The sequence below is a fragment of the Aspergillus undulatus genome (genome assembly GCF_047715775.1).
Source record: "Aspergillus undulatus strain CBS 261.88 unplaced genomic scaffold BDV17scaffold_1, whole genome shotgun sequence".
Lineage (NCBI taxonomy): Eukaryota > Fungi > Ascomycota > Eurotiomycetes > Eurotiales > Aspergillaceae > Aspergillus > Aspergillus undulatus.
The window spans coordinates 1,453,000-1,479,575 of record NW_027396605.1 but is presented as its reverse complement, the minus strand read 5'-3'; the positions used below and the strand labels follow the sequence as shown (position 1 = coordinate 1,479,575).

At 50.9% G+C, this 26,576-nt stretch overlaps 10 protein-coding genes across 10 annotated transcripts; 5 read left to right on the top strand and 5 right to left on the bottom strand.

The window, feature by feature from the left end:
* Nucleotides 1–2,226: 2,226 nt before the first annotated feature.
* BDV17DRAFT_286309 (uncharacterized protein) lies at nt 2,227–2,901 on the bottom strand (the record flags this gene model as incomplete). Its single annotated transcript, XM_073760879.1, has 1 exon — nt 2,227–2,901. The coding sequence occupies one exon, from the start codon at nt 2,899–2,901 to the stop codon at nt 2,227–2,229; it is 675 nt and encodes a 224-aa protein (XP_073621455.1).
* Nucleotides 2,902–3,260: 359 nt separating this feature from the next.
* On the bottom strand, nt 3,261–3,767 carry BDV17DRAFT_286308 (uncharacterized protein; the record flags this gene model as incomplete). Its single annotated transcript, XM_073760878.1, has 2 exons — nt 3,261–3,488; nt 3,561–3,767. 2 exons carry the CDS (start codon nt 3,765–3,767, stop codon nt 3,261–3,263), a joined length of 435 nt encoding a protein of 144 aa, XP_073621454.1.
* A 750-nt stretch (nt 3,768–4,517) lies between these two features.
* On the bottom strand, nt 4,518–5,375 carry BDV17DRAFT_286307 (SDR family oxidoreductase; the record flags this gene model as incomplete). Its single annotated transcript, XM_073760877.1, has 1 exon — nt 4,518–5,375. One exon carries the CDS (start codon nt 5,373–5,375, stop codon nt 4,518–4,520), a length of 858 nt encoding a protein of 285 aa, XP_073621453.1.
* A 4,594-nt stretch (nt 5,376–9,969) lies between these two features.
* BDV17DRAFT_249772 (uncharacterized protein) lies at nt 9,970–10,243 on the top strand. The gene has a single exon (XM_073756257.1). It carries the CDS (start codon nt 9,975–9,977, stop codon nt 10,185–10,187), a length of 213 nt encoding a protein of 70 aa, XP_073621452.1. The 5' UTR covers nt 9,970–9,974; the 3' UTR covers nt 10,188–10,243.
* Nucleotides 10,244–10,312: 69 nt separating this feature from the next.
* Nucleotides 10,313–11,231, top strand: BDV17DRAFT_249771 (uncharacterized protein). Its single transcript, XM_073756256.1, has one exon. The coding sequence runs from the start codon at nt 10,400–10,402 to the stop codon at nt 10,808–10,810; it is 411 nt and encodes a 136-aa protein (XP_073621451.1). The 5' UTR covers nt 10,313–10,399; the 3' UTR covers nt 10,811–11,231.
* A 35-nt stretch (nt 11,232–11,266) lies between these two features.
* Nucleotides 11,267–12,124, top strand: BDV17DRAFT_249770 (uncharacterized protein). The gene is made up of 2 exons (XM_073756255.1): nt 11,267–11,825; nt 11,879–12,124. The coding sequence occupies exon 1, from the start codon at nt 11,366–11,368 to the stop codon at nt 11,615–11,617; it is 252 nt and encodes an 83-aa protein (XP_073621450.1). The 5' UTR covers nt 11,267–11,365; the 3' UTR covers nt 11,618–11,825; nt 11,879–12,124.
* Nucleotides 12,125–13,618: 1,494 nt separating this feature from the next.
* Nucleotides 13,619–15,057, bottom strand: BDV17DRAFT_249767 (uncharacterized protein). Its single transcript, XM_073756254.1, has 2 exons — nt 14,990–15,057; nt 13,619–14,767 (listed from the first exon to the last, which is right to left on the bottom strand). The coding sequence occupies exons 1-2, from the start codon at nt 15,009–15,011 to the stop codon at nt 13,842–13,844; spliced, it is 948 nt and encodes a 315-aa protein (XP_073621449.1). The 5' UTR covers nt 15,012–15,057; the 3' UTR covers nt 13,619–13,841.
* A 48-nt stretch (nt 15,058–15,105) lies between these two features.
* On the top strand, nt 15,106–16,874 carry BDV17DRAFT_11322 (DASH complex subunit ASK1). The gene is made up of 4 exons (XM_073753892.1): nt 15,106–15,375; nt 15,432–15,538; nt 15,598–16,540; nt 16,599–16,874. Exons 1-4 carry the CDS (start codon nt 15,285–15,287, stop codon nt 16,733–16,735), a joined length of 1,278 nt encoding a protein of 425 aa, XP_073621448.1. The 5' UTR covers nt 15,106–15,284; the 3' UTR covers nt 16,736–16,874.
* A 636-nt stretch (nt 16,875–17,510) lies between these two features.
* On the bottom strand, nt 17,511–21,462 carry BDV17DRAFT_249762 (putative Rho GTPase activator Rga). The gene is made up of 6 exons (XM_073756253.1): nt 20,924–21,462; nt 20,843–20,873; nt 20,281–20,793; nt 18,252–20,231; nt 18,111–18,206; nt 17,511–18,063 (listed from the first exon to the last, which is right to left on the bottom strand). The coding sequence occupies exons 1-6, from the start codon at nt 21,002–21,004 to the stop codon at nt 17,558–17,560; spliced, it is 3,207 nt and encodes a 1,068-aa protein (XP_073621447.1). The 5' UTR covers nt 21,005–21,462; the 3' UTR covers nt 17,511–17,557.
* Nucleotides 21,463–23,653: 2,191 nt separating this feature from the next.
* On the top strand, nt 23,654–26,469 carry BDV17DRAFT_286301 (putative SNF2 family helicase/ATPase PasG; the record flags this gene model as incomplete). Its single annotated transcript, XM_073760876.1, has 4 exons — nt 23,654–23,863; nt 23,917–24,738; nt 24,800–25,538; nt 25,598–26,469. 4 exons carry the CDS (start codon nt 23,654–23,656, stop codon nt 26,467–26,469), a joined length of 2,643 nt encoding a protein of 880 aa, XP_073621446.1.
* Between the last annotated feature and the right edge of the window lie 107 nt (nt 26,470–26,576).

Genomic DNA, 26,576 nt, shown 5'->3' with positions numbered 1-26,576 from the left:
ATCTAAAGACCAGTGTCTATGACGAATGACGAAACTTAGCTATTGTTCCTTAAAAAGGTTGCTCCTCGAAAGTTGGCCCGTTACTCTGTATACCTAGCGGGACTCTTAATGGCATCTGCCTACACGTTACCTGCTATGCCCTAATTAATGGAACACTGAGCGGCCTGATGTTCATAGTTCTGGTCATAATTAGCAATTCATTAGCCCACTTCAGCGTTTTCAGAGTAACGCACCTGATTGTCGGAAAGAAAGACGAGAAATCAAAGATCTGTACCATTGAAGGCTGAATTGGGCCACTCAGAAAAATCAACATCAACAATCGAAGACTCAGCCATCGATCCATCAAGACCCGCATAATCCCAGAAAATATAAGGAGCAAGACAGTACGTCAAACCCTCAACTAAACTCGCATCACAGCCGGTTCTCGAGACCGAAGGGTTAACATCCAAGAACAGATTGGCAGGTATACCATTCTGCACCGTGAGAGTTGCACATTCATCCCCTTCAACAGCCTTATGCCAAACCTCACACCACTTTGTTGTCTCCTCAGCCAATGTCGCGCCATCGGGGAGGGGGACAAGGATGTCCGCTGTAACGACTGCAGGAACTTCGAGTGCTCATCAAACGCACAGGAGGTAATGCTGACGAATGCGCCAAGTATAGAGCGCTCGGCGCTTTCACGCACCTACGCAGTCTTTCGCTGGACCTCCACTGCGATACGCGGACCCGGCCCATTGATCGAGATTGGCGCCCGCCATCATCCGAGCTGAAATCAATCCTGATCAATGCTGGAACCAACAAGGCCCTGGTCAATTCTATCTGGGAAATTATCACGGCAAACCAAGCCAACAACCGGCCACGGACCGTGACATGCGCCCCATTTGGATCAGAGAACTTCCAGTGGTTCATTTTCCCATTCAAGCACTTGTCGCCATTGAATCCCAACTATGTTCACGATGGCATTTCAAAGCCTTCGAATCTTCAGGGTCGCTGCCATATGCGTGGCTGTTACCTTATGCATGTGTCTATCTAAGCTATTTCCGCAACTCATATTCACCTCGCCGTGCTATCTCTGCTCCTCTCCTCCCATCAGAAACACCCGTATCTTCAAAAGACTAAAGGAATCATTCTCCTTAGCTACGTAAACAGCACCTTCCATTTCCAGCCAAATGTTCCTGCCTTAAGACCTAATTCCTCTCCTTCCATTTGGGACAAGTCGAAGTCAATAATAACAGGGCTATCATTCTCATCGACCATGATATTGAACGGATTTATATCGTTGTGAATCAGACCCAGACTATGCATATGCTTAACTCCACTCTCAATGCCTCGTAGACAAAGGTCTTTATCGAACGGAACTGCCTCTGCCCCCTCCAACCTTTGAGACAAATCCCTGGGATACTTGACAGAACAAAGGCCCTTTACCCTACCATCCTGTGTAACGCAGCCAAGGTACCGCGCAAGGTTAGGGGTGCGGGTGATGTCAAAGTACTTCGCATGCCTCCACCTCAACCAGGATCTGACGAGCTGGCTCGATGGGCGCAGGAGTCCCTCCATAATCTAGGAAGCTTGGGTATTCGACGTACGAATTCGAGGGCAAAGGGTTCTGGAGCGAGCGTGTACTTGGGATTTGTCGGCGGCCAGATGTTTTCTGTGGGGATTATGGTCATCTCTAGCTTATCGATGTCATTGTCGATGTCGATATTAGGGTCTGAATTGTCACGCCACTTGGCTCTCGCGTAGAAGTACTCGTTGTCTTGTCGCAGGATTAGTTTTGTATGGTCAAAGATTAGCTTGTTGTCTTGGTTGGCGAATGCTTCGGCTTGTTCGTGTATTTTTAAAGTAGAGGTCTTTGGCTCTGAGTCTGGTCACCCCAAAGAAAGCGAACGATTTTAACAGTATGTATACAGAGTCAAACATTAAACTAAAGCCTTTCACTGGAGGGATGTCAGACGAACAAAGCAGATAACCTTTGTTGTCAACAAGGAGGGTTATCTAGGGTACCAAGAGTCACATGTGATTAAGGTAACATCCTGCTGCAGGTGGTTAGTTGATTGGTCTTGAACCTTTCCTCCTATACGAGCGAATGGGTATAAAGGCAATATGGGATAGATGGCTGAAGGTACAAGCAGGGAGCATTGCAGTTCCTTGCGATACAGATACAGCAAAAGCAAGCGAAGTAGAGTAATGTATTTGTTCATTTACTCATTCCTTAGTTTCATAAACTTATCTCTGCCCCATCTCCCTCAACCGCCTAACTAATTCCTCCCTCCCCGCCATAATCCCCAACCCCCTCATAGCCTCCTCAATCTCCGGCCAAAACGGCTCAACAAACCGATCATAATAAGTCCTCGTCCCCTCATGCACGAGTCCCGCCTCCTCAAGCGCCAATAGAAAAATCATCACCCAGGGTAACATCTTATTAGTCGCCACCATCGTCGCGGTCTCCGCCGTGCGCAGGACTACGTCGTGCTGGGAGGAACTTACCCGGCCTATCTTGTGCTGTGTTAGATTGCAGGTACCGGCTGCGATGAAGGGTTCTGAGGATAGGGGGCGGTTTAGGCGGGGTGTGTCGCTGATATATGTAAATGGGCTTCCTGGGATTGGACCTGGGCCTTGGCGGATTTTCCAGACGTGAAGGAAGGTGCAGTTTGTGGAGGGGTTGTTTGGGGAGGACATGAGGAGGATCCAGGTATCTGTTGAGGTTGGGTTCGGTGGGTTAGTGAGGCTCAACATCTGGGTTGGGGGTTGAGTTTGGTTTTTGATGGGGAAGAGGTAGAGGTCTAGGGGTGGCGAGATGCGGAGGTCTTGGAAGCGTTGGCGGAGGTCTTGGGTGAATGAAGGCTGGGTTTGGAGCCCCTGCGGACCATAAGAATTGGGCAGGTTGCGAAAAGGAAACATTTTGTCGGGTACCAAGCTTGGGCAGTTAGCCCTGGGTGGATGTTACATGATTGAACCGTCTAATGTGTTTAAATAAAAGGGCGCAAGTGCCTATTATGTGCGATGTATGGAAGAAAGAATCCAGATGAACAAGGTCAGTGAACACTGAGCGAAACAAAGTCATCGTCGTTCGAAACGACGGTCCTCACAAAGAGACCTGTGGATAGATAAAGAGATCGAAAAGAATCCTTCATCTACCATGATTCAAACGCAAAGCCATCTTATTCTACGCATTATCAGTCTCCAAAGCTTGGCCCCTTCAAATGTTCTCCCAGTCCATCCCTCCACTACTAGGCTCATTCCGGCTTTCCATACCCCTTTTACTCCTCCGGTCCAGCGCTAAATTCATACTCATTCCAGTCCTTCGACAGCGGACTCTTATAAATCTCCTTTATAGGTCTCTTATCCGCCTCATGTGGGACAGGCACGTAGGGATGGGAGATACTTTCGCGGACGGGATGCGCGGTGCCGGTTTGGATGGCGCCGCTGTCGGTGACCTTGTGCGCTGCGGAGAGGGCGGAGTCGCCGGAGTCAAAGTAGAAGCGTTTCTAGTGTAAAAATTAGTAGAAAGCGCTGAAGCATTCACCAGGCTTGTATGAGGCTTATGGGCAAGTAGGTACCTGAGCCGGCTGTCCGAGTTTACCTGCGCGGGGCAGCTTCCCGTATGTTTTTAGCATGCGTTTGTCGCGCTCGGTGAGCGGCTGGGCGTTGGAAAATAGGTTGGTTAATACTTTGGCTGTGAGAAGGTAGAAGGGGCATACTTCAGCCTGAGATCCTGGTTCCATCGCTGCGTTCGGTTTAGGTGGTCGGCATGTCGAACCCGCCATCATGGAGGCCGGCGCTGCTACGACGCTTTAAGTAGCTTCAGTCTTGTCAGGCCCTCGTCACCTGCTAGCCAAGGAATGATGTAGTAGTATTGGACCCGAGGATCGTGGTTCTATTCGAGGCTCTGCGGCCCATGGCTCAAGACTAGGCCCAAGGGACTGGGGAAATAAAAGGATCCGAAAGTAGCGGACTTTCTTTCGCGAATACCTATAACAGGTCGCCACTGGGTACTGCGGGTGCATGATGAGGACTCTTTGTGCTATTTGCGTCTGAATAATCCGATGATTTATAAATGGTTGAGCTTGGATCCTTGAATGTGTCGGCGACTTTAGTAGAATTTAGGGTTCGGGCACCCATGGTTGGGGTTTGGATATTACTTTCAGGTCTTCCCATAGGATCCACCACTCTAGCCACGAGGAGAACTGACTTTGTACTAGCCATCTCTCACCTGGGTGTGCGCAAGTTGGGCGGATCATGGCTGGTTCAGTCTCTGGCTACTCAGAAGTTAATATGGCGAGTATAATCACTCTGTACAGCTATAAGACGCTACATCCATAATCTTGCCTATATACAAAATGCGATGCTATCAATGGATGTACACTTCCGGAGAAAGGACTTAGTTGGGGTTTTCAGAAGTCCAAATAAATTGCAAGCATTATATTACTTCCTGTCCTCAGGAGCATCTGAATTCTATTAAGTTATCAGAGAGATTTTTGTTTCGCGACAGACTACATTATGAGACCAACGTCCACTCAAGCCTCCACATCATCACAATCAGTAGACCCAATAACCTCCCCCCAGCTATCCAACATCTCCCTCTCTCGCTCCAGACTCCCCCCAATAGCAATTATGGCATCCAGTCCCAAAGCCAAGCGCGGTGGCAAACTGCGCCCTTCACACCGACCAGACTTAGTAAGAGCCTCCACGATAACCTGAGCGCCCTTGGCCGGATCCCCAGGCTGGTGGAGATTATAGGCCTTCAGCGCCTCCCTATACCCCTTGGTCCCGAGATGCAAGTCCTCAATCCGATTCTTCGCGACGACCTTATGCCCGCCGACCAAGAAATTGGTGCGGAAGTAGCCCGGCTCAATACAAGTGACTTCGATTCCCAGCGAAGCAAGTTCATGTCTCAGCGACTCGGTGTACACCGCGACGGCGGCTTTCGAAGCACAGTATAATCCCGTGGCAGGCCCACCAAACCAACCACCAATAGAGCCGATATTGGCAACGACGCCGGATTTGCGCGCGCGCATAGCAGGAAGAGCAGCGCGGAGAACACGAATCTGCGAGAAGACGTTCGTGTCGAATTGGTCGAGGATTTCGTCGTTCGTGCATTCTTCGACTGCGCCTTCGAGGAGATATCCCGCGTTGTTGACTAGGATGTCGATGGGGCCGATAGTTGCTTCAACATCGTCGATGACCGCCTTGACTTCTGCGTCGCTGGCGCGGATGTCGAGTGCTTTGGGGATTATTCCTAGGGAGGTCAAATCGGCGAGCTTGGTGAGGTCGCGCGAGGTCGCGACGACGGTGTCGTTGTTTTGGGCGGCGGTTATGGCGAGTTCGCGGCCGAAGCCGGAGGAGCAGCCGGTGATGAACCAAATTCGGGGCATGTTGAGGTAAGTAGAAGTTAAGAAGGTTTGTTTAAATTGAGGTTGAGATGATCTTGAAGTAGACAGTAGAAAGGGATCAATTTGGCTGGGAGAAGGGAGTGTCATATAGCAAGGCCGGAATGTGGCTGATGACCGGCTAGCCCTAAGCCCAGCTTATCTCCGCCCCGCTGCCCTGGGTTTGCAGCTTACAAGTCATCGCTCATCGCCGCCCTTTTCCCGTATATAAATTAGCCCTAAGAGCTCTGTCATCGTTGAAGTGGATCTCAAGACGGAGGAAGGCTGACACTCAACAAGGAACTCATCTAGCACTCACCTGACCCCGCCGCAAAGGCCTGCCTCCGATACGGATCAGCTGGTGGTGCATGAGACAACGCCATCAAGGACATACGGAGGTCAAACGACGTAGCAAAAGTTCTGCAGGTGGCAAAAGCTCAAAGAGTGTAAATGGTTTAGCCTGACCCTTCTGACTGGACGTCCCGTATCAAGACAACGCAGACAAGATGGCATTCGCGCCACCCCCCCAGCTGCATTAGCGCCCGAGTCACGCGATAACCATGCAAAGCTCTTACAGTCAACTTCTGCCGCTTGATCCTCGTTTCATCACGTCAGGACGAGCAATTGGGGAATTCCATTCGATTCCTTGATAGGTCTAGAGGACGACAGTGGTCTGGAAGAGGTATTGGATAAGCTGGATCCAGATATCCAACCATCAAACATATGTGACAATACGAATGTCATTGAGAAACTTGAGAAGCTGCAGAACTACTGTCGTATACGGGGTTGTCTCAACAGAGCGCCCTATTCCTATCCTTGGTCACTATGCCTTTGATTGGCTGGGGAGCATTTCATCTCCTCGTAGAATCGGGTACAGGTATCCACGATGAATTTGCTCAGCTCCAGTGGTGATTTAGGCTGAGACCGTATGTTTTCCCCATTCCTCAGCTCGCTTAGGTTATCCAATACACTGAACCAGACGTGGTTTGGTCCGTCGTCACCCCGATGTGTGGAGGAGGTGATGATGGTCTCTGCGTCGGTGTGGGTACAGATTAGAGTCGTCCTTCACGTGGGTAACTGAGTCCAAAACCGTGACTGATACTTACTGCTGTCAATTACCCATATCCAAAGCTGTTCGACTCCAACCAGAACCTAGGTGTCTCTCAAGGGATCTTGGTGAGAAGGCTTGTGTATAGGGCTGGTAACCACCTGGTCCTTATTGCGGCGGGCTCTTTCATCACCATTGTGAGATGTAAATCAGTAATAAGATTCATCTAGTGTCCGGAGTCCATGTATGGCGCTTGTGCTGTAGTCTTGAAGCAAGGAATCGTACTTGCTGGTCGGGTTTGCAGGATATGTGGCAAATGCGAGATACGGCATCTTATACCCCTGTCAGTTATTCTAATATTGAAAAGGGCATTTGAGCCCTACGTATAATGCAAATGGTGACTCCTGATAATTTCTTCCCTTATCCTGCCTCTGCAACTGAATTAGTCTGAATTCGAAACAGGATGTTACTAGAGCCTATCAAGCACCCAGGTTTCATGAAGCGAAATTGGGACGATGTATCAGGGACTTGATGCCAGGTTGTTCGGGAAATCTTCTCTGAATCACCATAAGCACGATCTCTGTCTTCTGTGGGGGTTTCCACATAGATCCGCGATAACAAGTCCTGGAGACTCGGTCAGGCAAATGGGTGTACATTCTAGAACAGAGAAAACCCACATTCTTCCATCGCATCTATGGTTTGTCAGCCTATGGAATGCGCGTCTCCTTATATTAAGGGACGATCAAGGTCTGGAGCAGTAAACCTACGCTGTTGGCTGGCAGATGAATCCACCTGAACTGGAAATCGTCGCTTGAGAACACATTGCTAGGTCCCGAGTCACTCCTGTCGCCTTCTATTGCGCTTTGTTCTTTCTGAATTGTCTCGCGCGCAGCAGTCATAAGCGCATTTGGTCCTTGCTCTGAATCGTAGATAACTTCCTTCACCCCTCGCAACCGGCGCAAGAAACCGGAAAAGTAGTCATTGGCGTAGAAGTCAACAACGGCAGCCTCAAACGCGTCAATCGCGGTACTTGGGCCTGGCACCGGCATCTTACACGGCGCAGGCGGCACAGTCGTCTTGACAATAGGGGGGTTGTGTAGTAAGTCTAGAATTTCCTTATATATCCCCGTCGATTTTCCCTGGTCCTTCCTTGGCTTGTCGCTATGTTCCTTCTTTGCTCTTCGATCAGTGCCTTTGGTGGCTGTTGCCTTGGGATCAGGATCTCCACCATGTTGGCCGTCCTGCTTTTTCTCTTTCGATAGTAATGCTAGAACCGCTTTTTCAGCCAACTTTCTTTCTTTGTACACGTTCGGGCTGCTGTACAGAAGTCTGCGAGCCAGTATCAAGTCTGCATTATAGGCGGCCCAACATAGGGCGCTTTCCGAATGTTCAGGAGGAACCCCTTTCTTAGGTAGGCAATTGCCCTTTAGGGCAAGTAGTGCCACTATATCGTGTGTATCGCGGTTTTCAGCGGCCCAGAGGAGGACCTCGCGCTCAAGGCTTTTGATGGACAAGTCAGCGATTTTTATATTCCTCAATAGTGACCGGATTGCAGCGGCATTCCTCGTCTCCGTAGACAAGGCTAGATCTAATGGGGTCTGTCCCGCATTATTTTTTGTGGCCAAATGGTCTGCATTCATCCCCGACAAGAGACTCTGCAGACACTTGGTATTTGACTGCCTTGCTGCCAAATATAATGGTGTATCTCCCTCGTTCGTTTGCTTCATGGAATCCGCCCCTGTTGTCAACAAAAGCCCGACAACTTGTTTATGATCAGAACGCAAGTTTCCATAGCTTGCCGGCATCACGATATACTCATAGTCAAGTGAATCCACGCTTGTGTCGTTGTGGAAACTGGCCTTATGCAACGCTGCCCAGCTCTTGTTGTCAGGGACATCAATCAAAGCCCGATGGTCTAGGAGCTTCTGGACGACATCCTTGTACCCTTGTTGGCAGGCGAGATGCAAGGCAGTGCACTCGTCCTGATCTGGCATGTCCTTTTTTGCTCCATTGCGAAGAAGCAGGTCCACAATCTCACTGTGGCCATAATAACTCGCCCAATGCAGCGCCGTCCTTTTCTCAGCGTGAATATTGAGATCGGCCCTGGGCTGACACCCTAGAAGTTGCTCCACTATACCGTGATGCCCCCATTTGCTGGTAGCTATTATGGGTGTCCAGCCTTGCATATTGCGTGTGTGAACTTTTGCAGACTGAGGTTATGCATCCATTAGGTTGTGGGCACCTGGAAAGGTGGAATTTATTGATGAACTAAGTTAAGGTAGGTTAGGGTTTGGTGCTGCTAAACCGGATAAGTCACGTAAAAAGTCACGCTGTACCGGCCTAGATACGTAATATTGGTCATTCCGGGGTGACTTGCTTTGCAGTAGTAGCACTTTATCATATCATACCATGTTAGTCCGGAGTGAGGGCGAGTTAGGGCCTTGATAAGTTACCTTGTTGTAATTCTCACCCCCAACTTTCCAGTTATACTTCCCGTTCATGGTCCAGGTGTGGTGATAGACGTATCCTAGATTAAAGTTGCTCAATTACGGTTGCTCGTCTGTACCCCCGTTTATCTTTTCCTAGAGGATAGTCGGGGTTTCTGCGACATCGAGGTTCTTTTGGGGAGGGTCGATTGGAGTGCGTTCAGGTCTGCGATGTTGCATTGTCGGTTGACGACCGTAACACCGCAGCGTTGGCTTAGGGCTGAAGCTTTTTTCGGCGAGTGTTGGGTCGTGAGTCTGGTGGATGTTGATGATATGCGCGCCGGCTTCTGCTAGGGCTTCTGCGGCGGCTTGCTCCGGTAAGCATGCAGATTTTGTTCGTCATGCGGAATTGATCTAGGACGTTATCTGGGATATGAGGAGTCGGGCGAGGAGTTCGGGAGATTAGACAATCTTCGTAGGTCATTGACATGGTGGGTAGGATTCGAGTCAGGGCATAAGTCCGTGACGTGAATCCAGAGTGACCATTCTGGAGGTCATTTCGAGATAATAAACGCATAGATATTCTCAAAGCTAAAGCTAAGACTATTCTATAGCTTACCTGCACTCGCGCAGCTCTTCAGACTCTAGCTCTAGCGCGGCTTCGAGCATAATTTCCCGAACAGGGAATGCATCACGAACGTCATCCTATTGGGTAGGGGCGCCGAGTCGCTGAGAGAACTCAGAGATAAGTGCATTTCCAGTGCTCGAAGTAGGATAAGGAAATCAGCCTGGCTTCAAGATGAAAGTAAAGGTGCTACTGTCAACTTATTCACGCGAAATGCTGCTCGGGATTCAATACCTCCTCGGCGACGGCTCCTTGGGCGTTACCGAGAACACCCTATTAGGGCTAATATCCCTGCTCGCTTTTTCTTCCGTTCTCCTTATAAAGCTCGACGGATTATCCGCAAATACCGGCTCCAACTTCTTCTCCAAGTCAAGGACCAAATAGAAGCCCAATATCTCAAGATCCAATTCCCACCATCATGTCGAGAAACGCTGCTTGCAGCAGCAGAGAACAACCCGATCTCCGCAGAATATCCCAAGCATCTCGAAAACCAAGGTCCAGATGGTATGAAAAACAGATCGCGCGAACATCAGCATCATCTGACTGCTACGGATCTTTCCGACGCGGATATCGATGCCCTGGGTCTAGGTCGATTCCCAGACTACTCCGTGCTGAGCGGCGTTCCTCATCCGACACCATGCCCTGATTTCGATATACATAATGTTTGCTTTCGACCTTATCGGCCGTTTCGGTGGACTTATCATCAGACAATGGGTTAGTCGGTCCTTGTTTAAACGAAGTATCACCGAAGCTTGACTAAAAATCTATATACAGCGCTCTCAAAACTCCAACCGGTCTTCTGGATCGAACTAGAACAGGATTACTTCGCCAGCCTGGCGCAACGAAAAGCCCTCCTTCAGCAGCACGAGACTGCACCAACATCTTAAACTACACCTCCGACAGCACCAGCACTCTCGTCTGCCGCGAACTAATGGAGATGGTCTTACAGAATCTGTGCACCCGGTACCCAAACCAATTCACCTTAGAGGAATGCAACAAAGTCTTCGTAGATTTTCTCCTAGATATAAAAACCAATCTTACCACGACGCACCCACCAACCGTCCTATTCGATAACGTCCCGGAAGACTTCGCAATTATGATTCGCAACCCAGACGCCGGGGCGTACCATCTCCGAGCGGGATTCATCTGCTCGAGTATCGCGTGGACGTTCGGAACGCACTTTAGTCAACCTCTAAGCGCGATTCATGCGGAGGTCAACGATTACGATAAGATGGCGAGGTCAATGGATCGGTTCTTCTCCAAGTTTCCCGCTAACGCGCCGATCCAGCGCGGTGCCTGGTTTATTGAGAATTGGAAGCCGCTGTTCGTTATGCCGGAGTAGTATACTGTTAATGCTGGGGCACGGCATGCGGGTTCTCACGAGCCTGTCCCTATTGAGGAGTGTTATCTCCGGGTTTATTGGCAGACATTGCGCCGATTACCGCTGAGCGGTGCGATTGCGTTCAATTTCAAGGCTATTTTTACGCCGGTCACGGAGTTTAGGGATGAGCCGTATATTCCGACGCTGCTGTATAAGCAGGCTACGGAGGGGAAGAGGCTGATTACGGAGCCGAAGGTTCAAAAGCATCTTTTGCCTGTTGTGTTGCGGGCTTCGGCAGAATGGAAGAAGGAGCAGGTTGAGAGGGGGCTTGTTGTATCAGGGTGGGAAGCGAAGTGGAGGGGGGATTTGGGTTCGAGTTTGATAGAGTGTACGGTATCTCGAACCCTAAGCATCTCGCAGCCATCATGTAGCTCCGGTTCCAAGTAGCTGTTTAAAGAGCAAAGAGGAATGGACGCCATGTTATGAAGCTTGATTGACATATGTTGTTACAGAGAATTTGTTTTGTCTCGAGTGTTCGTCGCTCCCTGGCCTCAGCTGTCGCAGTGAAGCCCATGTATGAAGCCACCTTCCGCAACGGCTTTGGGGCAAAGATCACACAGCCTCAGAGTTGTCGCGGCTCGGTCGTCGATCAGTACCACCAAAAACGTGTCCAGGGAGAACACCGCGTCCTTCATGTTCCAGTTGACCAGTACGTGTGCTATCTGTGAGAGATGTCCCCTGGCTAAGAGTGTTCGTGTTTCCTGTCATCACCCACTCGTGCTGGTCATATTCTTGGTCGCGTTATCAGTCGAGAGGTCCAGAGGATGACGGATTCTCCGGCGTTCGTCAGCCACGGGGCGATGGTACCAACTATGGGGACTCCTAGCTGGCGTTTGGTCATTTTTGTTGGAAGATGTGAGACCGGTAATTCCGCGAAACCAAACCGTGATGGGCTTCTATGTCACTGGGAGATTCGCGCACAGAATTGCGCCTAGAAGTTGCCAGGCTGAGATAATATAAGAACCAGCACCATACCCTGTGAGGTGTTAGAAAACCCAGTCGAGATTAATACTGGAAGGAATGACTTGCAAGTGAAATCCGACGACATCCGCTCGCCGCTATATGCGAATGACGCAACAGTTATTGCAATCGTCCTGGATAAGCCCAAGCTTCAGTCCCTCCCTCGGTCTGTCAGGCATAGCGAAAAAATACACCAATCCAATACTAAAAAAGCAACACAAGCCAATTATTTTCCTGGTCGGCACTCTCAGCCTCACAATAGTCGGTAAGGGAAGTACCCATAACCAAGCATCTAGAATAATCTCAGATATAAGGCTCCCGTACCAAATCTTGTCGAATGCAGCATCGTTCGCGCATTTTCTGGCCCAGATCCGGGGTACCAATAGGCCGTGAAAGGCCGACATAAGTTGAACCAGGTTATTTCACATGAAACCATCCAGAGAATGACAAGCGCGGCGGTCAAGATCACGGCTCTGTAAGGTCACTGATGGGAAAGCTCGATAGTATAGCGCGAGTATGGGGAGCTTGGTGAGCCCAACGGCGACATACGACATACCCGACCACGCAGAAGATAAAGCTGCCCATGTGGTAGTCCATTATATCCTCTCGAGACAGGGCTTCTGAATGTCTTGCCTTTGACGAAATGCCTATTTGAGATACTGGTTGGCATCAATCATCATTAGCATCAACTTTAGAAACACAATAACCAACGCTGAAAATCTAGTTATCAATCAGAGCACCGTGCTGACAGAGACTGAAGCTTTCTCATACCGTTGCCCCGACCATTAGGACATCATCGAACATAAACACTCTTCTATGGTGCCTTATCTCGGCCCAGATCCGCAAGCTGATCGAAAAAAAATCCAGAATGGGGATGGGAATCGAAAGGCCGACATAGAGGGTTGTAGCCCTAGACTGGGTCAGGTATTCAGAATCTAGGGCGCTCATGATGGGGTGTTATAATGATACTGAAAGATTTCCCCGGTAGCTTACTGGCCTTTTAAATGCTAAACAGTACACTGAAGGGTGGATGTCGTGTTGATGCCCAGAAACCTTAGCTGAAGCTTTTTCTTTGTCTGAAATCAGGGTTTGAGATCATCCATCAGACCCGCCAGCCACTGCGGCATCGAGAACAAAGACCCGACACACAGGCCCAATCAGTCTCGGGAAACTGCTGAGCTTACTTCAATGGTTTATTGCTGCATGCGGGGCCTCGATTTGGGGTGGGTTCGATGGAAGCATATCAAGTTATCAGCCCTCCTTTCCGCGACGAGTAAGTAGACTCCGCGCACTATGCGGCAACGAGGTTTGAAACCCATTGTAAGGCAGTCGATCTAGCCAAATGTAGCGTATGAAAATTAAGAGCTTGCAATCATCGAGGCCAGCCCGTGAACCTCGGAGCTCTGCCAGAAAGATCGTGGCGATAAGCTGTCTGGAGATCGAGACTAACTTGCGATAAAGAACGTTCTTCGTCATCATTCGGTGGGTCTGCTGGAGGAAGGAATAGTTGGCATCTCTTGTGGCGTTAAAAAGCCTTGAAAGGATAGAAGACTTAGTATGCTTGGCCCAAGCGCTAGCTTTGCAGGTATCGCTCCCAGGGGGAAAGAGCAAGCGGTCCCTTTGCACTTTCGCTGGAGTGCACGGGAAACGGCGTACCTAGTTGAAGCTTGCAAGATGTCTTTGATCCGTGGTGGGCCTGCCATGTAGATGGCTCGTGTCTTGGAGCATTGAGCTGAGCGTTTTCAATTAGGGCTAGGGTTCTACTCTTCAACACCTAGGCGCGGAGTACTGCGTTTGGTCATTTTCAGCAGGATGGCCTTGTAGTTTGTAGATTTCATGGAACAAAGCGGCCATTTTTAAGTACCGCTCTAGCATAAAATTGGATCTAGGTCTCTAATAACTCATGCTGTTAATTCAGAAACAAACACCGATAGTTCAACTCCAGATACAAGTCACCTTAATACTCCTTTCCATCCATTGAGCGCCTTTTACGTCCAAAACACTATCCAGTCTGCAGGACTCCGGAATCGCCCTAAAATCCATGGTGGTTGTACTCATCGCTGCTAACATCACTGCCGACCTCAGACCAACTAGCGGGAGTGATAGCGTCGCCAAAGGAGCCCTCGAATTCACTGAGTGTTCCGTCTGACGAAGCGTCTACTGCAATATGACTGAAGTTGTCAGCTGTCGAAGGTGTCGGTGGCGTCGCTGGGCGACTTTGGTCGAATCGCAGGCCTTCTAAATCTGAAAATGGAGATCGAGCATCCGCAGGCCCACTAGCGATCGAGTCGGGGTGGGCATAGATTACATCGGAGGGGCCTCCTTCTGTGTGACTAGATGAAGACGACCTTGGCCGGTGATCATCGACCGAGTGCCGCGAAACCATCGACATGCCGTTGGAAATCTCGGAAACAGGAGTAAAGTCAGCACCGGTAACAGATGAGTCACGGCTTTCCGGAGCTGGAATGGATAGTCGCAACTTTTCTGCCTCCGCCATCGGTTCGGCCTCGTATAGGACTGTCGATTCCGCGGCTGCGGTGTCTAATTGCTTGCCTCGTTGAACAGGCTGCGAAGCGCTAAGATCCACGGCTGTCGACTTCGCCACCTCGTTACCTTGATGCTGGCTAACCAGATAGCCATTTTCATCTACAATCGTATCAAATGTGCCAAGTGAGCTGTTTGATCTCTGCTTCCTGCGCTCCTCCAGTAGACTTCGTCGACGCTGAATCTCTTCGCGGGCTATCCGCCTTCGCTCATCGGCAGCCGGGCCTATCTCTTCTGTCATGGATATATCGTGCCAGTAAGAGGCGTCAGCATCTCCGGGGTGAACTTCATTTCCCAGATTATGCAGTGTCATCGCCAGCTTCCGGCGCGAGTTGTCCACCCATTGTCGGAATTGGGGAGATTCGTAGACCGCGATGCCGGCGGCAACGAGAGCCGCCACCCCGATGATGATACCTAGCAGTCATCAGCACCCAAAGCATATACAATGCATGTAGCTCAATGTCGACGCATTTTCTCTGTCCCCATGATCAAAGCACCAGTCATCTTCTGAATGGTAGTATCCATTCAAGAAGCCATACATCATCGCGATAAGCACACCGCCCGCGTGTGTCTGTACGGGGCTACGGGGAAGGGGTAGAAGGCGGAGAACACACCGAGAAGAGAGAATCAACGTACCTTTTGCAACTGGAGCCGGCATCGTGAATTTCAGCACTTCTGTGACCCCTTTGCTGCGTATCCGAGAGACTCCGGGGTGAAGGCAACAGCCCAAGTTCCGTCAGACCATCGGCTGTCTTCCCCCGCTGCGCCTCCACGTGACCTTATCGGACCCTTATCTAAGTGCCCTACTTTGCGTCCCCATTCGGCATCCCGTGTTGTTCCCCGCTCTCGGGCAACACCTTCGTCACGTCAACAGACCGCGCATTGCATCCTCCACCAGCAGCATCTTGCTCCATTACTCGATTCCATCGCTATGTCACGACCATCTTCAATGGTGCAGCGTCCGTTGACGCTTACGGAGGAATTGGAGAAGCTCGAGCAGTCTATCACCCTTACTCTCCAAGGTAAACAAACAACAGCTCCCGTTGCTACCATGTCACTGACCGCAGAATCTCTCTAGAAATCGACCACAATTTCAGTCGTGCCCACCGCATCGTCGCAACGGGGATTCTACCTGTTGTCCAACAGTACTCTGAAGCTTCCCGCGATGTCCGGGAGGGCGCAAAGGTCCGCACTCACAACCCATCTATCATCTTTCAGTAACCCAAGCTCACCCGCCACTCTAGTTCTGGAAGAAATTCTTCGAAGAGAGCGCCAATGTGGCCCTAAGCGGATACGGCGAAGAACCCGAACAAGATACAACAGTCGACGAGACCCTCCCGGAAGATGAATCGGCCAGCATCTCCCAAAGCCACATCGCCGAATCCGAAGTCTCCCAAACACCGGCGACCGAGCACATGCACAACCGAAACCCCGACGATCTTGATCTTACCAACTTGAACATCTCATCTCATAGCACTCCCCGTGCGGCGATGGACGACAACCCGCTCAACGACTCAACCGTGACTTCCTCCATCGCGCATCCGTCCCCTTACGATGACCTCGCCGAGGACGACAACACCCAGCACTACCAAGACGATTCATACCTCCCAAGTACACCCAACAAACAGCCATCGCGCGGAACATACGACCATACCTATGACGATGACCCCACCTCGTCCCCCTTCATCCCACCCGTATCTACTGAGAAATTACGCTCCGCTAGGAACGACAACAACGACCCAGTCATGCACCGCTTCGCCGACCGGACTTACCGCGTGGAAGCCACACCACTCGGAAAGGGCAAGGGTAGCTACGACCCTTACAAATCCCGCTTCACCGTCACGCCAAAAACGACTTCCACCGCGAAATACCCCTTCGACGACTCCCCCATGACCAGCCCCGAACCAGAAGCCCCGCAACTCAACTCGGAACTCTTCTCCTCTCCCCTCAAACCACAAACACCCGGTACGGGCCGCAAAAGCCGCCCTAATACTAGCCGGCCCCGCGGCGCGCCGAAACCAGGGACAAGCGTCCTTACCCCGGCGAAAGGCGGGTTCGGGAAGCGCAGTGAGTGGGACAGCGACGATGACGACGACCAGTTCGGAGATGAAGGCGACGATCTGGGATATAGTCCGCCGAAGACGATGCAGTTCCATGTTCCTCAGAGTCGGCTTATGAAGACGCCAGGTTTGTGTCTATCTTATGCCTTCTATCCGTGTTACTCATACTAACTGCGCGTGAACAGCCAAGGAGGCTTCTAGGCGGATTGTCGAGCAGCTGCTTTATACGGCCGGGGCGAATGATACCACGGAGGATATTGGCGATGATCAGAGCCCTAGTGTTATTCGGAGGATGGAGCGGCTTGAAGATGATACCTTTTAGGGTGTCATTGTTGCCATACCCTGCGTGAACATGTCATTCACAAAAATACATTTTCCAGAAATTAAGCCTCATAAACAGCACTTGCGCGCCGAAAATCCCCAATAGGCTTATTGCAGTATAAGATCTCCTTGTTCGTAACATGAAAAATAGACGCTAATTCATATTATGTTCATAAACTCGATATCTCCTAGCCTCATGCACTAAAGCATCACCGCTGCAACCAGCACTCAATGCTTCCCACCTTCAACGAAGACTCGAACACAACCACTACCACAGCCCCAGCTAACATACATCCCAGTGCGGTCCGCAAGACAACCGCGAAGAATTAGTAGAATACTCAGACAATCCACCGACCACCAGAAAATAAGAAAAAAGTTTCAAGTAAAAGATGACATCTAAGATAAGAGTAAGGTTCGCTGAAGGTTTTGAGGGCACACATACACAACACCACTGCACTAGTGGGGACTAGCTTCGACCTGCGGGATCGGGATCAAATAGAGGGAGGGAATTGAATAGCACACAAGCATGGAAAAGATACATGAAGGGTATCGAGACGAGAGGCGAGATCATCAGAGAGGTTTGAGTAGTTTTGAGGGGGTGGTTGTCGACAAGGTGAGGAGTGGTAGAATGAGGAAGTGGAGAAAACAGTAGCAGATGGCGATCCGAATATATACAGGCTGTCGGTTTTGGCGAAGCTTGGGTTGCCAGTTCAGAAAAAAAAAAAAAAAAAAAAAAAAAAAAAAAAAAAAAAAAAAAAAAGATGATGATGAATGGCAGATATCTGACGCTGAAGCGATGACTGAAAGACCGGGCGGTCGATGATTAGTTGTTGTTTTGCATACCCATAAACACTTCCTGGCAGTTGTCCACCAGGAACTTGACCACCTCGTTCTTCTTTTGAACATCCGTCATCTCACGTGCCAGACTCTGCGGCCTCATAATGGTAGGCGCGAAGACGACCGCAATGTTCTGGCTAGTCATCAAATTCTCCTTCTCCCGCTCCACGACACGCTTCAGGTGGAACACGAGGAACTCCAGCACATCCTGGTGAACACGCGGTAGTTCTCCGAGGCTCTTTTGCAAGGTTTCAACCCGGCCGGAGTGCGAAGAGATCTCGCCCGTCTCAATAATCTTTCCATAAACGTCGTACGTGATAAGGGGCATCGGCAGTTTGCGGAAGTATTGTTTAAGCGCCGACGTCACAGCGTGAATATCCAGATCCGGGTCGGAGATGTCATAATCCTGGGGAGATCGCTCAAAGCCCTCCCGAATTGTCTGGATAGCTGAGCTAGCGCCGGATTTGCGGTAAATTCCTTCCATGTCCATGCCTAACCCCATTAGCTGAAGGTCTTCAGAAGCCTTGGGAGATACGAACCTCGTAGCTCGACCTCTTGAATACACCTGGTGATGATGCCCGGAATGATGCTCTTCTCATGCTCCATGCGTTGCTCCAAATCGGTTCCAAAGAGTCCTACAATATTAGTGAAGAACGTCGACGAAGTTGTAGCAGACTTACCGGTTGGAGAGGTGTCAGACAGAGTGGGGGCAGTCTCAGACGTTGGGATTCGTCCGCCTACTTGCTTGTTACGCTGGTTACCAAAAAATCCGAAGCCCGGCCGACTGGGGTCTTGCGTTTGCGAGCGCGGTAGACCGGCGGCACTATCCGTGGTACCGGTGTTGCTCTCGCTCGACATGAACGCTCCCTTGAGGCCTTTAGTAACGCCCTTGGCGACATTATGCCCTCCCTTCTTCCAGTTGAACTTGCGAGGCTGTCCCTTGCGAATGCTAACAACCTGAGGACCAGGTACAACAGTAGCAGGTTCAGCTTCTTCAGACATGTTGGGCGTGGAACCGGGTGGTGGTAGTTCGCCTGCGGCTTTGAGTGCCTCCGCTGAGAACAGAGTCTTTTCTTTTCCGTTAGAGTAAATCCCAAGGCCGTTAGCACCGCGAGCTCCGTCGTTGTTATTTGCCTTGTAAAGCTCCTGGACTTGATGCACGAGCTGGTTGTTGAGTTCCGCTAGCTGAGCATTCTTGGAAGAAAGCTGCTCAAACTCCTGGAAGCTCTTGTCTTTCATGCGATTAATCTTTGAAAGCTCTTCAGCGGCGTCATTGCGTTTCTGTACCAGTTCCTCAATTTGCGGCGTGAAAGATTCTTTCAAACTTTGGATAGACTCAACAAAGTCTCGCAGAACCTTGTTGGTAAGCTTGCTCAGGTCAAGAGGCCCACTGTTTCCTCCGCGTCGTTCAGACTCCAGATGGTCGGTCAAAACACTAAGTTCCCGCATGACGATTTCCTTTTGAGCATCCAAAACCACCATAGTCGAACGCTTCTCATTCAACTCGGTGTTGACTTTCTTCACGTCAGCAGTAGCATTCAAGACAGACTCAATTTCCGCGATCCTCTGATCCCGCTCGTTGACCCGCTGGCGCTCCTTCCGCAACTCGTTCCGAAGCCATGCCACTTCGTCCGCTCCTGCCTGTTCCGGAGAACTGGTCGACGCGACATCGAATTTGGGCGAGGATCCGTTGACAGGAGTCTTTGGCCACTTGTTGTCCCTTGACAACCTGGAACCCTTGTCGCTGTAGCTACGACCATGGCGCACCGAGTTGGACATTCTGCGAAGAAAAGATTCAGACTGCGAGGGATGCTCATCTGAGCCCATAATCCGCGCCATATCTTCGTCAATAGAGAAATCACCTCCACCATTGTAACGCAGAGGGGATCCAGTGGCTGCATAAGCATCTTGCTGCTGCGGGGCGCCGATTGAATTTGGGCGAGTCCGAGATTTCGTCTGATCATAAGAATCGTTGCGCTGAAGTCGTGGCGACTCCGCTTTATAAGTGCTTTTGGGTAATGTGTCCGTGGACCCTCCACCCCACTGGTCAGTAGCTGTGTTGGCAACCGGGGATTGCACAATGTCCTTTCGAGGTAGTTTGTGATGTCTGCTCTCCAGCGAATCGCCGCGTTTGGGATGAGTGACAGCTGAGTCTGAGGATCCTCCATTTTCGTGTAAACGACGAAGCTCGTTAGAGGGACGGGTGGGCAACGTAATCGTGCTCTCCGCGGCCGTAGACCTCTGGGAGTCGATAGTTGAACCATCTCTTCCAATGGTTGTAGAAGAATTGATGCTTTCATGGTTGGAAGAATAAGAGCCGGTTCCTTTGTGGCCAAATTCCGATCTAGAACTGCGTGCAGAGTTGGACCTTGCTTTGTTGATAGTGTCAAAGCGATGGGACTCCGGCTCTGGGCGCTCCCGACCTTTCTCCTGATATGCAATGTGAGGGGACGAGTTGTCCACTGGCTGACGTTCTGGGGATCTGGCACGGCTGCTCGAATGGCCGCGAGGTCGCTGTTCTTCTGACGGGTCGAATGCGAGAGGAATGAGGAATTCGCCGCCATCTGCATCAGATTCAGCAGGCCCAACGGAAGGCACAACGGAAGGCACAACAGAATGCCGGTTGCTGCGATACGTGCTCGAGGGGAGGATCAAATCATCTAAGTCTTGTCAACCAATGTCCTGCATTTTCGCAGCCAATGGGCTTACCATTATCAGGAGTAGATGTTGCTCCAGCGTCCAGCGCAGGCGCCACTCCTCGAGACCCAACCTCTATTGTCGAATCAACATATTCATCAACAGAGACGTCGTCTGCGACTGGCATGGTCTCGGCCTCTGCGGGCGGGAGCGAAGGAAGCGATTTGTCCAACTTTACGCCCGGGCTGGCGTGCTTCTTCGACGAAGCGCCTCGGTTTTTCTTCCTTCGGCGTTGCATCAGAGACTCATGGCAATCCATACAAAAGATTCCCTGAGACGTCCGGGCATAACGCAGATTCTCGATTTTCCTCTTGCAGTTCCGGCATCGAAAGCACTGAGCACAAAAGGCCTGTTCTCCGGTCAGGATAGCCAAATCCTCAATCTTGTTCCCACACGAGCTGCAGCTGTAGGTACAGTTGCTGCAAATCAACGATCCGTCGCCGAGGAGAAGAAGGTGCGCGTCCGAGTCCAGGAGGGTACTGCACGAACTGCAGCGGAAACAGTCGATGTGCCATCTGTTGCCGGCTAAACCCTAGTTAGCAGAATAGACAAGCAAGATCCTCGTAAGACCTACCAAGTTCGAAAGCTTTGCCTTCTTCCAGAATCTGCCCAAGTCAGTATCCGAATCCCTGCTTCGACGGAACTCCGTGCATACCTCTCCGCAACCCTTACAAGGGACTGGAATATCCTCCTGCTCCATGGGCGACTCGGGGGGGTACGATGTGGGGGACTCCATGACGAGTTCCACCTCCAAGCGGCGCTCGACAATATGTAAAAATTTCACGCCGTTTCTGTCCGACTGGTACGAAAGACAGAGTTCAGAGCGCACAGGTTATCGGTCGGCCAAGACAATTATTCATCGACGGTTGAAGCGAGGGGGTTGTCGGGGACCAGCCACACATCCGCCAAAAGATATTGAGTTTGCGATTGGGGCACAAGCAGCGAGCCCCTGAGATGAAAGTGATCGAACGATCGCGTAGGACAGACGTCTGGAGGAAGAGGGTTTGCGCGGAAAGGACACGGGGCCCGCGCCTGGAGGACGCAATTCGCACGGGAAACAAAGCGACGATTTGGGGTCCTAGCTCGCCGAGCGAAGCTAGAGAGAGGCCAGGATTAGTAGTGAATCAAGCATCGGCATGGTGAGGAGGGAAATAGCGAGATGAGAAGAAGGGAAGGTAGGTAGGGGGAACCGAGAACAATTGGCAATGGAAGAACAGGGGGGCCAGAGCCAGACAGCGGGCGAGAGCACGGAGGGGGAGCCGAACGCCTGGGCAGGACCATACTTACGCTGAGTCGTCACCTGTCGATCAGAACAGGGGTGGTGTCGCAGATGGATAACAGCAGGAGATCAAGAAAAGAAGGGCAGCTAATTAATCTGATTAAGAGGTGAAGCAGAGAGCCGGAGAGGGAGAGCTGAATTGAAACGAAGAATTGTTTCAGGTTGACTCGGCAGACGGGATCGTTCCCCTCGCCAATCCTGCAGCACACTTACGCTACTTTGATTACTCTTATTATTATTCAATTATCTGATTGTAGGACGGCTTTATGAAGGACGGCCAGCATGCTGTCCATGAAACTATTGTATACAGAATTTGTGGCTGCGTAACACCGCCTTTCTTGTATAACCACTTCTGCCTCAGGCACTATACAATACCACTGGTCCGGACGGAGTAGTTGTAGTTATACTCCAGCTGGCTCAGGAGATGACCTTCATGCAAAACATTCGATTTTTATGTCTGCAATGAATATGTTCTTGATACTCCGTATTGTTTTCTCAGGGCGAGGATGTCTTTGGAGCACTTCATTATCCCGGTGGCTTGTTACCTACTGTTGACACCCACTTAGAACCACATGTTGTCTCTCTCTCAAGACTTCAGTGTTCCGAGTTCGCAAGCGATCTCCTGCACATCGCCCTATTCGGTATCTCGTGCTTGTCATGCAGGCAAAATGCAGGATTTCGTTGGCGCCCATGCACGTATCAGGAGTATCTGCAGGCAAGACCGGAATCAGGAATGCATCTTGCGGCTTGTCTATCAAGGATAAATTGATTACTATCCGCCACTGTGGATCAAGGCTCTGGGTTTTCGATGGCGTGTTATAGCTTCGCGAAGAAGGCAATGGTAGCTCAGACATCTTAGCGGAAATGACCGCCGCGACTCTCAACATTCAAGCCACATGTACCAGATCCGAATCGGCATTTGAGTCCGTGGGTTGAGGGCTGGACTGTCACTTCTTTGCATTCCAGTCTAGTTTTCACCTGCAGTTTCGGCTTACCGTACCTGACGACCTATATAGATCCGGTTGATATTGCCCTCGCACCCTGATTTGACCAGGTTATTGATCACCTATCGAACTGGATGCACTACTTACCAGCCCGGGCTTTGCTATCCATGCAGCCTCAAAGGCCTAGATCATTCTAGGCATCTCTGGTGTCTTCCGCTCCATACTACTGGGCCGATGGCACTTGGAGGAATGTCGTGCACACGGTCCAAGCAAAGAGCCTCCCAATAACGTCCGGGCATCGCACAGTTGACCCCAGGGAACCAGTTGCACAGCAGTATAGACCAAGAATTCTGTGATCAATGCGGACGAAAATATTCGCCGACGAACCGATGCATGCTTTGGGGGACTGCGCAGGCGATACCGGGGAGCCAAGGGGATATCAGCCCTATGACTGGACCCTGGGGTGCATGGGCGCCACGCCGGATTGCCGCGGTTGATGAGTCCCATTCAATCGACCGACGACAGGGCCGGGGGCCTCAGGGGCTAAAGAATTAGTTAGTTCTCATAGTTGCCGACTCGCCACTCAGGAACCAAACACACAAGACCAAAGGTTTGTTACCGGCACGAAGTTGACATCTGATGATCTGAGCACCATTTCTCTTGCACACGATACCAAGGCAACCCAAAGAGAATCACATCTCTAGTTAGTCATACTCTGAGTATGCGAATTGCAAAAGACGAGGTCATAATGATTGCGAGGTCTTGTTTGCAGAATGACGATGAGACTGAGGGAAAGATGAAACGCTGATTGGCAGATCGAACAATCAATCAAAAAAAGGTCCGTGCACTGACGCGAAAATCCGCGTCTCCCCAATTCCTGCCATCAAAGAGCAGAACAGCCTCCCACCTTGGCAGCTGCCTGGTCGTGCCTTGGACCCTGCAAAGATCGGCCTCTATCAACCATTTGTCTCTTTACTATCTTGACCGACGGTTTAGCCTTGCTGTTCAGTACTCTCTGCGCTTTTTTTTTCCCCTACGCTACTCATCCACGCGGAGTGGCGATACGCGCATCGGAGTCACATTCCTGGCCTGAAGTGGATAAGAGGACGATTTCTTCCATGACGACTGCTTTATAATTCTTAAATCCGCGGCGACTACGATCATGTCGAACCCATATACACCCACCTCCCTTACCTCATCGCACGGCGATAACACAATGCGCCAGAATTCCACACAACCTTCCTCGCCGACGGTGGACGTTGACCAGGACGTGAAGATGGCAAACGGGATTGGAAATGCTGGGCAAGTGGAAAGCGAGGAGGATATGGATGTCAAGGCTAAGGCGCTGATGCATTTGTTGAACACTAGCGAGGTGTGTTATTCCTCCCGTCTTGGATTGCCGATGCTAATTGTGTTTCACTATAGGTCTTCGTCGCGATCATGGCCGAGAAAATGAAGAAACAACAGGAGGAGGCGAGACTGGCAGCGGCGAAAAAGCACGAACAACAGCAAAAGGAACAAGCTGGCGAACCCGAGAAGAAGGAGAGTGCACAACCGACAAGGAGAGGTACCCGGGCGAGCGCGCGACAGGAAGTCACTGAAGAAAAGGATGACAAGAAGGAGGAACCGACAAAGTCAAAACGAGGGCGGGGGAGAAAGGCAGCGCCCGCCAAGGGCAACGCCATCTCTAATTACTTCAAGAAAGCGGAAGTTAATGTCGACGAAGCAAAGAACACCTCGGTTCAGGAAGCGCTAGAACATGCGGCGGACAAATTCGAAGAGGAACCCACCGTTCTCGGCGGACAGGAGCTCGTTGCCACTCAACAACCTGCACCTGTCACGGGGGGCAAAATGCGCAAATACCAGCTTGAAGGCCTGGAATGGCTCAAGTCTTTGTGGATGAATGGGCTGTGCGGTATCCTAGCCGATGAAATGGGTCTTGGAAAGACAGTTCAGGCCATTTCTCTCATTGCCTTCTTCAAGGAACACAATGTGTCCGGGCCGTTTCTAATTTCAGCCCCGCTGAGCACTGTCAGTAATTGGGTGGATGAGTTTGCAAGATGGACCCCTGGAATCAAGACGGTGTTGTATCACGGCAGCAAAGACGAGCGCGCGAACCTGCGGAAGAAATTTATGAATATGAGGGCCCAGAAGAGCCCAGATTTTCCCGTTGTCTGTACGTCGTACGAGATATGCATGAATGATCGGAAGTTTCTCGCCCAGTATCAGTGGCGGTATATCATTGTGGTACGTTGGATCTAAGCACCAGAACCTTTGAGTTGTTGCCTAGGTTGCTAACCTTCCACAGGACGAGGGACATCGTCTGAAGAACATGAACTGCCGGCTCATCAAGGAATTGATGTCGTACAACTCCGCGAACAGGCTGCTCATCAGTGGCACTCCTCTGCAGAACAACATCACTGAACTGTGGTCATTGCTGCACTTTCTACTACCTGAAATCTTCAACGACCTCAATAGCTTCCAGAACTGGTTCGATTTCTCGTCGGTGCTAGACAACAATGGCCAAACGGACATGATTGAGCGACAAAAGCGGACGCTTGTCTCGACCATGCACTCGATCCTCAAACCATTCCTGTTACGGCGCGTCAAGACGGATGTCGAGACTGCACTTCCCAAGAAACGAGAGTACGTTCTCTACGCACCGTTAACAACCGAGCAAAAAGATCTCTACCGAGAAATCCTCAATGGCACCGGACGCCAGTACCTTGAGGAAAAAGCGACCGAGCGTTTAATGGCCAAGAACGAAAAAGCTCTACGCGCAGGAAGCCGCAAGCGCAGCGCAAGCAACAGCGGCGTCTCAACACCAAACAAGAGTCTCCGGTCTAGTCGTGATTCAACGCCGGGAAGCAGGGCTAGCTCCGTGCGTCGGCGTAAAGCACCGCAGACATACAAGGATATCAGCGACCGCGAATTCAATTCGAAGCTGCGAAATCTAGAGCTGGGTATCGAAGACGAGTCAGAGGCCGAGAGCATCGACGAGTTTGAGCAAGAAGAGGTGGAAAGGGCAAACACCATAAAACTCGCCAGTACGTCCCTTCCACTGTCCTAACACTTTCCTGTCGCTGATCGCTAACCTCCCTCCCAGAACGCGAAATCGCCCAAAAAAAGATGCAAAACCCCATAATGCAAGCCCGGCTAGCCTGCAACTCCCCCCACAACTTCTACTGGCCCTGGACGGACGCCGACTCCCAACTCGACGAAACCCTCGTAACAGCATCCGGCAAAATGCTCCTGCTCGACCGGCTAATCCCCTCCCTCTTAAGAAAAGGCCACAAAATCCTCATCTTCTCCCAGTTCAAAACCCAGCTCGACATCCTGCAGGACTGGGCTACACACCTCCGCTCTTGGAACGTCTGCCGCATCGACGGCGCAATCAGCCAGGCTGACCGACAGTCCCAAATCAGGTCCTTCAACACCGACAAGGAGTTTAAGATTTTCCTACTAAGTACCCGTGCCGGAGGACAGGGCATCAATCTCACGGCCGCGGATACAGTCATCCTCTTCGACTCGGACTGGAATCCACAGCAGGATTTACAAGCTCAAGACCGCGCACACCGAATCGGGCAGACAAAGCCCGTTATCGTGTACCGGCTCGCGACGAAGGGGACAGTCGAGCAGACACTTCTCGAAAAGGCGGATTCGAAGCGCCGGCTTGAGCGGCTTGTTATCCAAAAGGGGAAATTTAAGAGTCTTCTTGCGGAGAGTCGGGATGATGTTGATGAGTTGAAGCGCGCGCTGGGCGAGGACGAGTTTGAGGCCTTTGAGGCGAGTGTTAGTGCGAAAGAGCCGGAGTCTATTCTTTCAGATGAGGATTTGAGGATCCTCACGGATCGGAGTGAGGAGGCTTATTCGAGGGCTGAAAAGGGGTTGGAGTCTGGCGGTAGTGGGAAGGCGTTTAAGGCTGTTGAGACCAGGAGGGATGGAGGTGGGCTCATGGAGACGCTTGAGCGGAAGTAGTTATCACGGTTCTGGTTTTGGGTTCACGGGTGGATTGGCGTTCTGGATCTGCTCATCTGTTGGGGTTCAGGCGTTGGGTCTAGGAATCTATATGTACGGGATAGAAT